We start from the raw sequence: 16,180 nt of genomic DNA on the forward strand, positions 1-16,180 counted from the left end.
TTTTTGCGTCTATCTGGTGCCGACAGCCACTGACCAAGCAGTACAAATCATTATTTGATGAGTTGGGAATGACAATGGGTTGTTGATCCAATCTCCTGACGTCTTGATTTAAGAATGGCCAGTCTTTTGTAGCCTAGGTTAAAAAATGGCAAGAAATGACAGTACCATTTTGACTAGTTTAATAATGACAAGAAGATCAGTCTCCTTTAATCTAGACCTAGCAATGGCTGGAAGGCCCAATCTATTTTTGGTCTAGACCCACTAGAGAAATACACAAAAGGCCCACAATCCCTGTGTCTAAATCTAAAAATGTCAAAAAGCCAAGTATGTCTTAGTCTAGAACTAAGAATGACCACAACAACCACAATATCTACATTAAATGACCATAAGACTAGTCTGTTGTGTTGCTCTAGCTGCTAGAGTTCCTTGGCGGACTTTCTCTGTGTTTTCCACCACCTACTGACCAATTGGTCATTGATTTAATTAGTAGTCTATGTTGACGACTTTTAATTTCCGGGATTGTTCAGATGCCACCGGAAATTCTGCCAGATGTCCCTCATTTTTCAGCTGGATCCCACTTTCTTTGTGTTGGCGTTGTAAACTCTGGTGGATTTCTGAGGACTATGGTTAACTGCTCCTCAGATCTCTGCAGGGTAAATCCAGACAGCTAGCTAGACTATTTGTCCAATCTGAGTTTTCTGTTGCACCACTAAAACAACTTTTGAACGTACACATGTTCCACCAAAACAAGTTCCTTCCCGAGGTTATTTTGCAGAGGCACCATTGCTCTGTCCGGCGCTTGAAAAATATAGATTTTGGCAATAAACCAGAGCACGTTTTTCTCCCGTCCCAGAATGCTGAGTGGACTCGCCAGACCCTCCTCTGCAGTGCTGTAGAGGAAGGTCTGGCAATGCGAGACTATGTAATTAGTAACTCTGCACTCCAATGTGTCTTCTTTGAAAGAAGTTCGACGATTACATCCATTACACCATTGCTTTCTCAGCAGTTAGTGCTGCCAAAGGCAAGGGGGGGTGTTGAGTCTCTCTAAGACACAGATGAAGGTGAAGGAAGTCAAGAGAGAGAGGATACATAGTGAGGGATCTTGGATGGATGATGGGCGATGAGAGAGAAAGAAAAGTTGTGAAGGAGAGAAATATGAGGACATGTCACATTGTACCACCGTTTCATTTTTTTCTGACTTGTCACCGCAGTGGCCTGTCCCTGGGGAGAAAGAGGGATCGGAGCTATGGGGAGGAATGAAGAGAAAGAGCGAGCGATGCGGGATTTTAAGAGGGATAAAGGGGTAGATAGAGAGTAGGACATTGTGATGTGAGGCCCGGTGGCTGAGGATCTCGGGGGACGAGCCTGTGGGCTTTCAGAGACAAACATTAATAATGAAACGCTAATTCCCTCTGTCCTCCTTTCTTTCTCTTCTCCTCATTGTCTCTCTGTATGTCATTTTCTCTCTCTGTCTCCATGGCCGCCTTTATTTCTCTTAATCTTCTTTGCCTTTACACACACACTTTTTTACTCACCCACATTCTGTCTTGCCTTGTACCAAAAACAAGCTCTTTATTGCAGTTCCAGTTATTAACTTCTTCTGCTATTTGAAATGATTATGGTGTGTGTGTGTGTGTGTGTGTGTGTGTGTGTGTGTGTGTGTGTGTGTGTGTGTGTGTGTGTGTGTGTGTGTGTGTTTGGATGGGGGTAAGTTAAAAACTGTGTCTAACATTGCCACAATTAAACTTTTTCTCTTCCCTTAGGTTACTTTCTAGTTCAGTGTTTCACTTGTGTTCCTCATTTGTCACAAAGTCTCCTATTGCTTTTTAGCTGTTCATAAAAGTTTAAATACTCTAAACTTTGTTTGGCTCAATGTGTCACAACAGTCTTCAATGTCACAGTCAGACAGCCTGAGACAAAAGACCCTATTTCCCGCTGATATTAATATTTGGTTTTAACACTGTAATCAGGATACTAAGGGAATGGCCAGACTGCATTTGGAGGTGGAGAGGAGCCCTTCAACTGCAAAGGAAAAACAAGTACAGCAGCATCACTTCAGGAAACTCTCAGTGGCATGCACTATCCATGCGTCTTTCAGTTCAACAGTCAACACACAACATTCCATCTGATTACACACATCCAACCTATAAAAATAATACAGTTTAGAAAGGTTAGTGTTTTGGTCAAATGAGTCATCACATAAATAACATTCCTGATATAATTATAGAGTATAGCGCACACACTCCTGACTCCTGTGTCGGGACACAACTTTTTAGTCAGACAGAAAGCGTGATAAGTTTCGCTTTCATTTCTGATATTTTGCACATATGACCGAGTAACTACTGCAGGCCTACATGCCTTATTGTGATTAAAAGTGACTATAAGTGCATGTGAGTGGACATTGGCATGCAAATTAGTTTTTAGTGTTCTATTGATTGTCTCAATGCGCATGCAAATGCATGAATTCGTCTGCAGAGGAGATTACCAATGTTAATCTCTGCTGCTCGTGGCAGCTGAAGGGGGGGTGTTTTTGTGAAAAACAACACCAAAAAGCTCTAACAATTATTCTATCATTATGCCGATATAGGAATGTGCAGAATATGTACTAAGGAAAAGTCAGGGCAGGAGGGAAACATTGCATTATTAACAATGACGGAATAATTCCATGTGTTAATCACAACGGTTTACGGCGTGTGCTGTGGCCGTTCTAGTGTTAAATAGGTTATTAGATGCTTGTTGCTGTTCCTCCCCTCCCAATTTGTTTCTCAATCCCTTGAGAGTATTCCACATCATTTAATTGACTAAGGATGTGTGTTGACCTAATTTGCATATTTGCATTCAATCACATTGTGGGCAGATTTGAACTAACATGACCCCTTATCAGTACCATGTGCAAACGCAAAGGCCCATAATCAGATTATTTAGCTAAGATATAAGGTATACAGATGACATGTTAGAAAGAGTCAGGTATCCTTTAATCTTGTACTTTACTGGTAGTATGCAGTATACAAGTGTGTAATGCAACATTTCATACACATGCAGTTTAAAAGGTCCCAAACTCACACATTTTTCCTCCAGAGCCAGCAGCCTGTGTGGGTCTAAATGAACACGTAGTTACAAAAGCTTTAGAAAGATTTAAAAAAAGGGAGATGTGTTCCCCTCGGAAAAATATGAAAGACAACCCACTCCCCAAATTAAGTAAAAATAACCATTCAGGGGGCTCAAAACATGTAAAACATGTCAAAACTCGTATGTCTACTTTGATACATCGGGGAGTTTAAGAACACAGCAGGAGCGTGGGAAATAAAGAGATTTATGTAAATTTAAACTTTGGATCTTCTGGATTTAACAAGGTCTCATTATCTAACAGATTTGTTGTTGTAGATGTACATTATTCCTAAAACAACATCCCGAAACAAGTGTGGTGTTTTGAATATGCAGAAATGTTTTAACAATCCAGGAAATAATAAATAATTGAATTTACATAACTAAAGACATTTGCAGCGTAAATGTGTTGCAGAAAGATTCAGCAGAATGCAGGAAATGAAGCCCACATTTTTTTTTTTTTTTTAAGTGGGAGGACCCCCCACCGTTATTATGTGTCCCCCGTCAAAGTTGAAACAAAACCTACACCCTTAAATGATATGGTGATTGCTACTTTTGTATGGTACTGCTTGGCGCTTTTGTTGACAGACACTTGTAGCGCACCTGCAATTCATTTGGAAAGAGGAGTGGATTTAGGAGAAATGTAATATTAAGTGCAGTAGTGCATGCTATTAATCAGACTAGTAGTACTTTTAAAAGCAATCACAACGCTGTTTTTGGTGATGGCAATCTGGAGCATGTCACCAAAGCTTCACCCAACAAAGAAGCTCATATGTGTGAACTGCTGAGTCACCATGAGTGAATAGGCAGCACCTTAACAAAACCACCAAAATGAGATTCAATAAAAGATGCTCTGGGAGAGATAATACATTAGGTTAACATGTGTTGCTTCTGTCCAAGAAGAACTGTAACCCAGTGAAGGAAGCAGTGCTGTTCTCCTGGACAAACAGCCAATCAGAAGTTTGGAAGTGAGCGACAGGGACAGTCTATCTAGCAGCCATTCCCGGCACCTGGAGGATGTAGCTGCCGCCATAATCAGCTCTTCATGCATCATGGCACACAGTAACATTTTTGTGTCGCACAGCTTTGCGAGTAAATAGAACGAATTCAGTGGTTTTTTTGGACCGATTAAGGAAATTATATGAATTTGTGAAACATATAATCCACAAAAATGGGTTGCTTTGGAATAGGATTTGTTTAAGTGCTTGATAAAAGCACAGAAATTGACCCGGCTGGCTTTAGTTCAATGTGCTTTTTCCATGGTCCAAGCAGGCAGGCAGCGAAAGCACAAATCCCAATGAAATCCAGGTAGCCAACAAGTGTGTGTTTCCAGAATAGAATAGAATGCCATTTATTGTCATTATACACGTGTGTGTGTGTGTGTGTGTGTGTGTGTGTGTGTGTGTGGGGGGGGGGGGTGATATACAGTGTGAAGTAATGATATTGCACAGTAATGAAATTGCCCAGAATTTCAATATTGTCAAAAGTATTAAATATTAAATATTAATATTGCACAGTAGGTGGGTAGAAGAAAGTCTGGGGGTCGGGGGTAAGACTGAAGTCAGTGCATGTGTGAGTTCAAAGTGGTTATGGCTTTTGGAAAGAAACTGAAACTTGGAGAGCCTAGGGAATGGAGGGAGGCATGACAGCAGTCTTGGCGGTCTCTCAGCTGTCCATGCAGCACGTTGGATATGAATGCTGGCATTGGCTTTGCGGAAGTTTGGATTATTCACAAGAAGTTGTTTCTCAGTGTCTAAAACATAACACCTCTTCAATGACCACTAAGTAAAAAAAAGAATGCTCTTGACATTCTGTGACTGCTCTTACATATGCTGCAGTTTGATTATGTGTGTACCATAAGTCAAGTCAACTTTATTATCAATTCTGCATACATAGGCATCGAAAACACATTTCTCTCCGACATACGGTGCAATAAGAACAGGTACAACAAGTATAAAGATAAAAGATAACAAATATATACAAATAAAGATAAAAAAAATAAGTAATATATACAATTAAGAAAGATAAAAAATATGTAATATATACAATACAATAAATAAATCATGTTTATGACATTAGTAGTAATTGTTGTTGTAGCTGTATGTAGCTACTACCAGTGGTTGTTGTAGTAGTGGTGGTAGGAACACTGTAGTAGCAATTTTCGTAAGAATACATGACAAATTAAAGTGCATTAGTAGTAGTCACAGTGGTAGTTCTAGCATTAGTAGTGGCTAGTGGTAGTTGTAATAGAACGTGTCCACTGTCAAGCGTCATTTTCACGGCTCCCATTGATTGTCTAATGAGCAGCCTTGCAATGCATTCTGGTAGCATCGTGGGGGCTTTGGAAAAGCGGTGCTTCAAGTTGCCCGCTCCTCACTGGCATAAAGTTGAATCCAGGTTGCTTTATACAAATGAGGATCGTCCAGCTTGACTTGCTGCCTCTCAAAAGCTGACGAAAGTCTCCTAAACTGACCGTTGTCAATCAAAAATAACGACAGATTCCGCAACTGTATCGCCTATTTCTCGCTTTAAATGTTTTCAGAAACACATTTGGAGTGAACTATTTTCATAAAATACAAGATGGTTTTCCAAACGAGCCGCCATGTTGGTCCGTTTTGAAATCCAGGAGCAGACAGCCCATTTGTGACGCATTCGTACAATCAGGTGCAGCCATTGCGTTTGTAAGAGGGTGTAGCCCCTTTTTGCTTTGCTTGTCAGTGGTCATTGAAGAGAAACTGATAACTGCTAGTGGCAAGCCCACTAGCGTGCAATGCTGGGAAGCGGGGCCATCCCTTGCATGAAAAAATGCCACAGTGGTAGATGCCGCAGACATGTACCGTAAATGTAGTAGCAGTAGTTGTAGCATTCATCACAGTAGTAGTATTATCAGTAGCTAATTGTAGTTGTTCTGGTAGTTAGTGAAGCTAAGCAAATTACATTTGTAAAGCTCATTTCATTCCAGGGGAGAAGCCACACTATTTTCTCTCTGTTCCTAAATTTAGTAATCCGCACCATCAAATCACGTCTTCTTCACCGCATTTGTCAACAGCGTAAGCCTGTTGTGCAACAGTAATAATCATCCGTGCAGAAACAGTGCGCTTTGTATAGTTACATTGATTATGCAAAGCTTGCAGCGTTGATTTTTTGCAATTGAGTTACTCAAGTGTCACGAGGACCATCCATTCTAGCATCAACCGTATCTTATCCAGCTTTCCAAAGGCTCTACCAGGGAGACGTGTATTTGGATACAAACTATTGCCGTGTAAAAACAGGTCCACTTTCTGTAGTCTGAAAGATTTCTTTCTACAGAACACATCACTGCGACTTGACTCATCCCTAAGCAACCAAACATGTTTGTATGTACATTTTTAGCAAACACTGTCGAGCCAGTAGATGATACAACCCACAAAACCATCCTGATCAAATCGTTTCAAACCAGTGGCAGATCAGAAAACAGTCATATGAATAATTTTTGTCATGTATATTTATAAGTGATCTTTTGAAAGGCACTGGTGTATTTAGCCGTTAAGGTATTGTTTTGGTCCGATTTGATTTCCAGAATCCATGACAAAAATAACAAAATGAAAACAATGAAAACGCATGTGTTACTATGACATCACACACTCTTTGAGTTCAGACGGAGAGTGCATTCGAGAGCTTGCTGATTGCTCCTGTTTGTTCCTCTTAATTACACTGCACTTGTTTTCTCAGCATCTCCTCAAACCTGTCACTTTAATTGCCCTTTTCTTTCGTCAGATTTAGCACCATTTACATGCATTGCACTATTGTTATAACTGAGAATGAGTCGCCAAACAAGCTTTTTTAACCACATGAAGTATATTCATCCTTTAAACATGTTAGTCCAGTTAAAATAGACATATGCACACACTTGTTCATAGATGTGTGCATCATGTAGGCTTAGATAAGTGGACACTTCATGCATGCAGGGAATTGAGTCACTTCAGCAGCAGAGGGTATAATGTATAATAGGTACTAAGAAACACAAATATACAAAAAATTAAATAAACCAATTCATATAAAAAAACATGCCAATATAATTTGTTGGAGCAAGCACATATGTACAATATTTTGAGACTTACTACAAAAAAAAAAATACGAAAAATGTATCATGTCTGCTTTACATAATGCTTTGTTCCTTTTTGTGTTCTTCAGGTGGGAGGGAAGGACAATCCTGCTGTCAACCCCATAATCCACGGCCTGAAGGGGGTGGTCCATCATGGTGAGTGGCAGTCCCCCCACCCAACACTGACTCATTATAGAGCCAGGATTGTAGGAGTTTTGATTTTCTAAATGTACATACATTCGTCTTGCACTATTATGTTACAACTTTAGTTTCAGTTTAAACTGAAATTCATTTTGGGTTCCCAGTCAGCTCCTCTTAAAAAAAAAAAAAAAAGATTACACACAAAGTTAGACAACAATTACACACATAATACAAAGAAGACACATCAATAGCCATGGCAAAGAAACATGTTTCATGATAGCCTCGTATCCAGATCTTTTCAGCAACAGGATAGACTGATGTATGAAAGAGTTCTTGAGCTTGTTTTAACTAAATGAAGGGACTCTTAATTGCCTGTTAGAAGGCAAAAGTTGGTATTCATAGTTTAAAATATGCATGGAGTCATTACTCAAGCTTTTAGCCCCTTTTAGCTAATTGTTTCTCCAGCCCACAGATTTAGCATATCATTAAGTCTTGTTCTGTCCCTGGTGGCCAGAAGATGGAGGACACTACTGTTTTCAGTAGCATTGCTGTGCTTAAGCTTCTGTCATCAGTGACCAGCCTTTGATAGATTGGCCTTGTCGACCTGCTATTACCATTCTGTGTTGAACTATGGACTTACGTAGCCTACATCAGTCCTAGATTCAGTTCCCTGTGTTTGCTGGGACACACACACGGGGATTGTGTTCAGTCAGGCCAGTTTTTTTAGCAGTTGAACTGGAAGGCCTTAAGTCGGGAGGTTTACCTGGTCTCCTGGACTGGTCATCGGAAGAACTGCTGCTGTCAGCCAATCAGGTCCCAGTATTGTGACGACTCCAGATTAATTCAGTTGAACTAATTAAATTCAATGTGCAGCTGCATTTATCTGCAAACTATTACAGCAGAATAATATTCCTGTCGTGAGGCATGATATATTTAAAAACTAGACCTGAGTCCAGACCCGCTTAACACACTGATGGGGCATAATATCTGAACTGTAAATTTGCTTTGCTAATTTCCTCACTGTACTCAGGAGGGATGTGGAATTAGCATGGTAAATTTGTTCTGCTAACATAGCCTTTATCTATCTGAGCTATGGTGGCATCATAGACACAGAGAGAGAGAGACAGAATGTTTTATTTTTATTGAATGCTACAATCCAAACTCTAAAGGGAAAGGGAGGTAACATTAAGGTAATGAGAAATTGTACCAAAATAATTTCTGGTAAGAGTTAAACATTAACTTAAATTGATCCAATATATGTAAATATTGAAATGGAATGAAAAGAGGCAAACTGTAAAAGCATAACTGGCTGGCAAATATTTACGGTGCACAGTAGCTGGAGTCTCAAGATATCGCAAGACCACACGAAAACCGGAGTTTCAAGGATCACATGAAAACCCATCACGAAAACAGGGGGGGGGGGGAATCAAGGACCACACGAAAACCCATCTTGTCAGGCTTCAAGAAACGTGTTTGAGTCTGAACCAGAAGCAGTTCAGACCTATCCGCGTCCTGTCAGGAGCTACTAGCAGCACAGGCATGGTTTAGGTGTGTGTGCTGGACAGCTGTTTGTTCAAAACAACAATGGTGGCTCCTACAGAGGTTAGCGTCGATGCTGCAATAGCATCAGTTATGTCATAACTGGAGAATATTTCATCATTAAAAGAGAGCAAAGAATGGAACGGTATGTTTTCCTCAATGGAAAAGATGTTTTCGCTCTTCTACCGCCTGGCTTCTGCAAGAGTTTAATAGACACGTGGTTCGTCCAATACCTGGTATTGCCGGGTATTTTCTTAAAGTGCCCACCCCTTTCCCAAACTGTTTCCAATGACGGCTTCTCAGATGGTTCTGTCTTAACAAACTGATGGCATCAGGTTAGGCAAATGTGCCCAAATCAAAAATTAAATAGACTCAAAGCACACTCAGAAACACAGCACAGACCTCCACTATGGTCAATCCACTCCAAAATATGGGCTCTTCCTTGGTCCATGCTACACCTTTCCACCAAGTTTCATGAGAATTGGGCCAGCAGTTGTTTGACCCCTAATCCTGCTGACAGACAGACAAACCAACTGAACCGAAAACATAACCTTCTTGACCGGGATAATAATAAAAAAGGAAGTAAACTTTCTCTAACTCAAATAAGTCCTCAGGTGTGAAAATGTGATATTACTTACCTAACAGAAAAATAATCTGTATCCTAGAGAACTAGAATGTACTGTATACCTGTGCATTAGTACTTTGTAGATGATGGATTCTTAAGCAACACATGGTAAATACACCACCATTGATCATACTTCATTTATCGGGCTGGGAGGGAGAGAGAGATGCATCGAAACTACTGAACTGTTGGTTGATGATTACAACAGGATACATGGGCACTGCTGTGACTGGTCAGTTTTGGCCTGTCCCTTTAACTGCAGACTTACCTGTGATGAAGACATGAACATAATTAAAAACACAGAAATCATAATGATGGAGATACCTTAGTTGTTTCACTCAATAATTCACACATTATTCTTGCATTAAGTCATGCATGAGATACTACTAATTAGTGTACAATCCTGAGATCATGAAGTGATCATGAAGTACTACAAGAATCAAGTCATGCATGAATTTGTTTTAATGTACTCCTACCATGACGTTTTACCTATACTATTTTATCAAACTTTTAACTGCAGGGTATTTTAAGCTTTGACTGTACTACTCAAAAAGTTTTAGCCTTTTGCATCATTTAGTGCCTCATATTTTATATTCACACAATAAATTAGGACTTCTGGGAGTTCCCCCCTCACATTAAATAAATTATTTTACATCCATGTTTTGTTAGCACTGTATGCCCTTAGTCAAAAAACAGTTGTCTCCCGCACGCAGCCCTGAAGTGCATCCCTGTCATGATCAAAAGATTTATCCTAAAGCAATGTTCTGTCTTGTCCGCCCCAAAGGGGCCCGCTCGCCTTGCAACAACAGAACGGCTTCAGAGTGAATTTTAGAGCTTCAGCATACACAAATAAAACTTTGATTTTTGATCACCGCATGATACTTGCACTTTATCTCCTGCTCAGCTGTCTTGGAAAAACTACCCTGCCTCCATAATTCATCTAACACAAAGACCATTGAAGTTCAATCAAGGCCGCGCTCCCATCGCTCCCACAGGGAAGGTGGTTGGCTAATTTGCTCCGTCTCCGCCAGCGTTACTCTGTGGAGCAACGGGTGGTTAAATCTTTCACAGCGCTCGGTGCTCTTGTTGCCGGGCTTGTCTGGCGGACATGCACCGCAGATCTGACTCCTCTGTCTTTGTACCCCATGCATTGTTGCATTTTACATGAAACCTCGATGGAACAAATGCCCTCTGACTAGTTTGCCAGCGAGCGGCTTGGAAAATGAGCCTGGTAAAAAGGCCGAGAGTGATTTACATGGCGGACTCATGAAAGGAAAGAGGAGCCCATAGTCGACACAGGGTTTGCAGGGACTTGAGGCAAATGCAAGGACTGATAATGATGTGGTGGGATGATGGTAAAGACATGCTCTCATACTTCATCATTTTAATGTTGACTGTAGTGAAAAGCACGATAGACTGCTGCCTAAGTGTTTTCGTCATCATTAACTCGGGGGAATGAGGGGAGGGGGATGATTGGACTGGATAGAACATAGAACACATGACATTATGCCTTCAGGCAATATGATATAAAAAAAGATAGTGTGTAATATATTTGCTATGTCAATACTGTAAATTCCAATATTAAAGTATTACTGATTTCATGGGAAATAATATACACACAAAAAAAACACCACTTAGTGTATTACTGATGTATTAACTATGTCCCCTGAACTTGTCAAAATACATTTGTCAGTTTTTGACAAAACAAAAATTTGTCAGAATAGCGTATGTAGTATAGAGCTGTCAATCTTCAATCTTCCTCCCAATCAAATTCCATTTGTTACTTTAATATTTTAATATTTAATGCTCAAATGCAGCCGGTTAAATAATTTGTACTACACTACTCAGGCTTATGCTTTGTTAATGCCACTATAAGCATGTGGTTGTTACACATTATGTCCACTACAGTGACTTCTAACATTAGCCTGGCCCTGAAGGTGACCTGCACACAATGTTGTTTACATTAATTTTCCACCACGAGCACAGCGCGACAAACACAAATCAGCAGAGAACGCTGTAATGAAACATTATCTAACAAGTGTATTGAAGCGGCTCTTTTGTAAAGGCCAACGGCGCTCGGTTAGCACAATGACATCATGTTGGAAAGCACAGCCAAAACGATTTGTCATGAACTAGCCAAGTAACAAACGGTGCTAACGGCATTAATAACTAAGCCCAACGGTGCTCTCACTACTATTTTAGTGATGTATAAGCAACATGTTTCAGAATTCACATTATCCATATCATTGGCATCGTAAGCATCACTTGCTATCACCATCCTGATCATCTACAGCATTTGTTTCATGGCAATCCACCCATCAGATTATTGTGCTAAATTTGTTAAGCAGAGGAAAGCTGATAGAATGTCCAAATGCATTAATACCAATACTAAATTTCACTGCAACCTGGAAAGTAGTTGTTAGGACTTGAGATATATATAAAAAAAACAAAATACTGAAGTGAAATAAAGTTAGTTCATATTGTTCCTGAAGGAGGAGGATGAGGATTCTGTTCAGTGTGAGGGCACATGAGAATTATTCTTGGGAGAGACAGTTTTCTTACCTCTTTCAAAGTTATTCTCACATTGACATACAGTAATGCACAGCACAGCTGGATGTAGGGCATTTGAAGTTGCAGTGCATCAGACAGTCTGAAGGAAAGGTGTGCTGTCCAAAATCAAAAACTTCTCTTAAAGCCTTCCTACTAGTCCAAAATAGTCTTAAAATATTTTTTGGCATAACTATATTAACTATAATAACATTGTGCCCAAACTGCTCAAGTATCCACTAAAATCAAGATACAGGCTGTGAATAAAATCCACAAAAACTACAACATGAGAAAGAAAGGAGGACAGATAAATAGATGTGTCTGCCCCAAATTTCTGGAAATCCTATTGAGCAGAGGATGAAAAAGAAGCTTACCGTGCACGCACTGTGGAGTGGAGCCACATCACATCTGATGTGGAAGAGAGCGCTTTGGGATTAAACCCCCATCAGCAAAGGAATGGCAGACATACTGGTACAGTGGTAGGCCTACAGACGGACAGAAAAAGACAAACACTGAATTTCTCTTCTTCAATTTCCTATAGAAGTGCATCAGGGTTGACACAGTGCCTCAAATCAGGGGAAACTGTCGCTTCTAGGGATGCAGGCTTGGACCCAAAAGTGCAGAGACTAGGAGGCAGTGGAAGATTTTGAAGATTGATTAAATAAGATGGCTTTCAACAAAGGGAATCCTGAGGCAGGCAGGCAGGCAGGCAAAAAGCAGTAGAGGCAAGCCAAAGGAGTTCCAAAAACACTAAGAAAACTGAAGACTAGGGAATCAAAAAACACAAGGACCGGCAAGACTTAGGGAGTAACAAACACAACAATGTGACAACACACAAAAGAAGCACAGATACTAAATACACAAGGTAACGAGGGTAGTAACGAGGAACAGGTGACATGAGGGCTGCTGAACAGGTGGAACACATCAGGGCCGGGCAGACAATCACAAAGGCGGTAAAACACACAAGGCAGTAAGTCAAACAAGACATGACGCAGGAGAAACAGGAGGTGCTTCTCATGTTGCTTAAATTGCCTCCTCGACTTGCCTCGACTTGCCTCCCTTCCTCGCGTCGTAGTTCCTCCCACTGAGGAGGCAAGGGAGAGACACGAGGAAATGAGTGGAACAGAGTGGAACCGAGGAAATGTGTTTTAGAGGGATGAGACGTCCTTTTCTCTGAAGCGTCACATGAATTTGTCAGCTGTGTGGGCGGAGTTAGCAACTCCTTCTGCTGCAAGGGCTCCTCTGATGTATCCTCGCTCGTGGCTCCTTGATGATCCCTCCTCGATGCTCGATCCTCGGTTCTTGGGGCAGAAATAAGAGCTTTGAGATGGCCTTCACCGAGGAGGGACAGAACAACTTCCGGTTCAGCCGAGGACCCAGGAGCTATCAAATAAGCGACATGAGAAACACAGAGACACTACAAAGTAAAACAGGAAACTAAAGAATAAAACATACTGGAGGATGGAACTAGGTAACCAAAACAGATAATGAACACTGGTAAAACATAACCTTGAACAAATAACAGGGAAACAGTAACACACAGGGAATGAATTGACAAAATAAAACAGGAAAAACCACAACTGAAAACCACAACCGTGTCAGAAACCACCATAGGATTTGTACAGCCTTTAAAATGCATTGCCAATCAGGGTCACAGAGTGCTAAGTCAGTGGAGAATTTGTGCAGTGAGTGAGATAGTGAATTAATGGACTTGTAATGTGTGCCGGTGAGGAGGGATGGCTTCATTTCAGCACTGTGACATGAGAGCAGCCGGAGCACAGACGCCCGAGTAGATAAACAGAGGAAATGACACAATGCTGACACAGAGAAGTGTGTAAATATACAGCTATATGCAACACCTTAGCAATGGAAGCCTAACTCTCTGTCCCTCTATGCCCTGTCCTCTACTAGACATACTCCAAACACACACTACTTAGAGCATAATCCCCTGAAATCTGACCACAGGCAGTGTTGTACTTTGCTTACTCATGTCAGTCTTCTCCAGTTTATTGGACTGTATGTCAGACACTTCACAGAACTACAGACATGCAGTTTCCTACTCAAGCCCTATTCCCACAGGGCTAGTATTGCCTGGTGACTTCTAGTCATTTGTAATACATACAGAGGATGTCTGTGATCTTAGAGACACACACACACACACACACACACACACACACACACACACACACACACACAAACATATGTAAAAAGTGTATGAAATGGCTGGTGTCCCTCCAATTCATGGTTTTTAGGTGGCACCTGGGGTGGCCAAAACAATATTAGCCCCTGGAGACAGACACAGGTCACAGCTCAGTCTGTAGGGAGTTGGGTTGGGAACCGCAGTACGGAGTGTGGACTGGTAGCTGGAGAGGTGCCCGTTCACCTCCTGGGCACTGCCGATGTGCTCTTGAGCAAGGCACCGAACCCCCCCAACCACTCAGGGTGCCTGTTCAGCAGTTGCAGCCCACTCACTCTGATATCTCTCCATTAGTGTATGTATAGGACCTGAGCATGTGTGTGTATTTCAGGCCTGTGTGTAGTGTGTAATAACAACAGAGTGTAAATTGTAATTTCCCCACTGGGGATCAATAAAGATTAGACATTTGAAATGCCTCAATATCTGGACTACCCTTCTCCACACATACTGAGATAACTAGTTTGTACATTAAAATGTGTTTGTACTTGTGTAAATGTTCTCATTTACTTGTTCATTATGTAAGAAGGTCAAACTCGGTAACACTTTATAATAACGATCATTAATAGATGATAAATTGATAGTTAATTAATCTTTAGTTAATTGTCATTTTACCATTATCAAACAGTAATTTTACTGTTAACAAACAATTAAATTATAATGAATAATGTTTACTAATTATTAGTAGTGCTGTAAATTAACAGTTTATTGTAACACACATTATATCCCTCATTTACTATATTAGGTATCGGTTAATGATTAAAAAATGTTTGTAAACCTTTAAGAAACCATTTTTAAATCATCTATAAACATTACATCGATAGATGGACCAGATAAACCTAACACTTTGTTGAGGGTTACTAGTTGGTTTGTAAACCGTCTATAAACAGTGTCTGGATGGTTATTATAAAGTTGCAACATATGACTGTAATACCTTGTTAAATAGTTAATAAATACTTTGTAAACCATCTATAAACATTATTTAGATAGATAGTTAATACTTTGTCAGTGGTTACTAGTTGGTTTGTAAACTGTCTGTAAAAAGTGGCTGGATGGTTATTATAAAGTTGCAACATATAAAATAATGATATAGTTTATATATATATATATATATATATATATATATATATATATATATATATATATATATATATATATACTTAGCACAAAAAGTAAGGAAATTTGTGTTTGGTAGATTATTTCTCTGTGGTAACAATGCTTTTTGGCAATAAATCTTATACCGTTGGAAAGCCTGTTTAGTTCCCTTTCAAATGGTGCCCCATTTGTAAGGAACATGCATTTGTGGGATGAGCAGCTGTGCTGAGTATGTGGGTTGCGCCCATGAACAATTTGCCAAATCTTCTCTGCCAATGCCAAACAGCTTATTCTGCCATTGACTCGTTTGGTGTTTGGTGGATTGGATGATTGAAGTTAACAAGACATATTGGCAATTGATTCATTTCACAAACAGGAGCCTCGGTAGCGTGTGGAAGAACCATACACAGCCACAACAGCCTGGCACCTCCTCCTCATGCTGGTCACCAGCCTGGTCACACATTGCTGCGGGATGGCATCCCATTCTTCAACCAGCATTTGTCGCAAGTCAGCCAACGTGGTTGTGTTGGTCACTCTGGTACGAACAGCACGCCCAAGCTGATCCCACAAGTGTTGAATGGGGTTGAGATCAGGACTGCTGGCAGGCCATTCCATCCTCTCCACTCCCACATTCTGGAGGTTGTCGTGGGGGCGAGCGTTGTCATCTTGGAGGATAGAGTTTGGTCCCAGACTGTGGAGATATGGGATTGCCACTGGTTGCAGAATCAGGCACCTGATTGTCAGCACCTGGGGGTACCAGAAGCTCAAAACAAGAGTCAATAGCAACAGCAAAGAAAAGCTGTTTGGCATTGACAGAGACGATTTGGCAAATCTTTCATGGGCGCAACCCACA

General features: G+C 40.6%; 1 protein-coding gene across 1 annotated transcript in view; it reads left to right on the forward strand.

Moving 5' to 3' along the window:
• The window catches only part of LOC144517283 (receptor-type tyrosine-protein phosphatase gamma-like), a 513,098-nt gene that overhangs the window by 382,099 nt on the left and 114,819 nt on the right, over nucleotides 1-16,180 (forward strand). Inside the window, exon 6 of the mRNA XM_078249315.1 lies at nucleotides 7,279-7,345. Coding sequence (XP_078105441.1) covers nucleotides 7,279-7,345 — 67 coding nt within the window. The remainder of the gene's footprint in view (nucleotides 1-7,278; nucleotides 7,346-16,180) is intronic.

The sequence above is a fragment of the Sander vitreus genome, chromosome 4 (assembly GCF_031162955.1).
Source record: "Sander vitreus isolate 19-12246 chromosome 4, sanVit1, whole genome shotgun sequence".
Classification (NCBI taxonomy): Eukaryota; Metazoa; Chordata; class Actinopteri; order Perciformes; family Percidae; genus Sander; species Sander vitreus.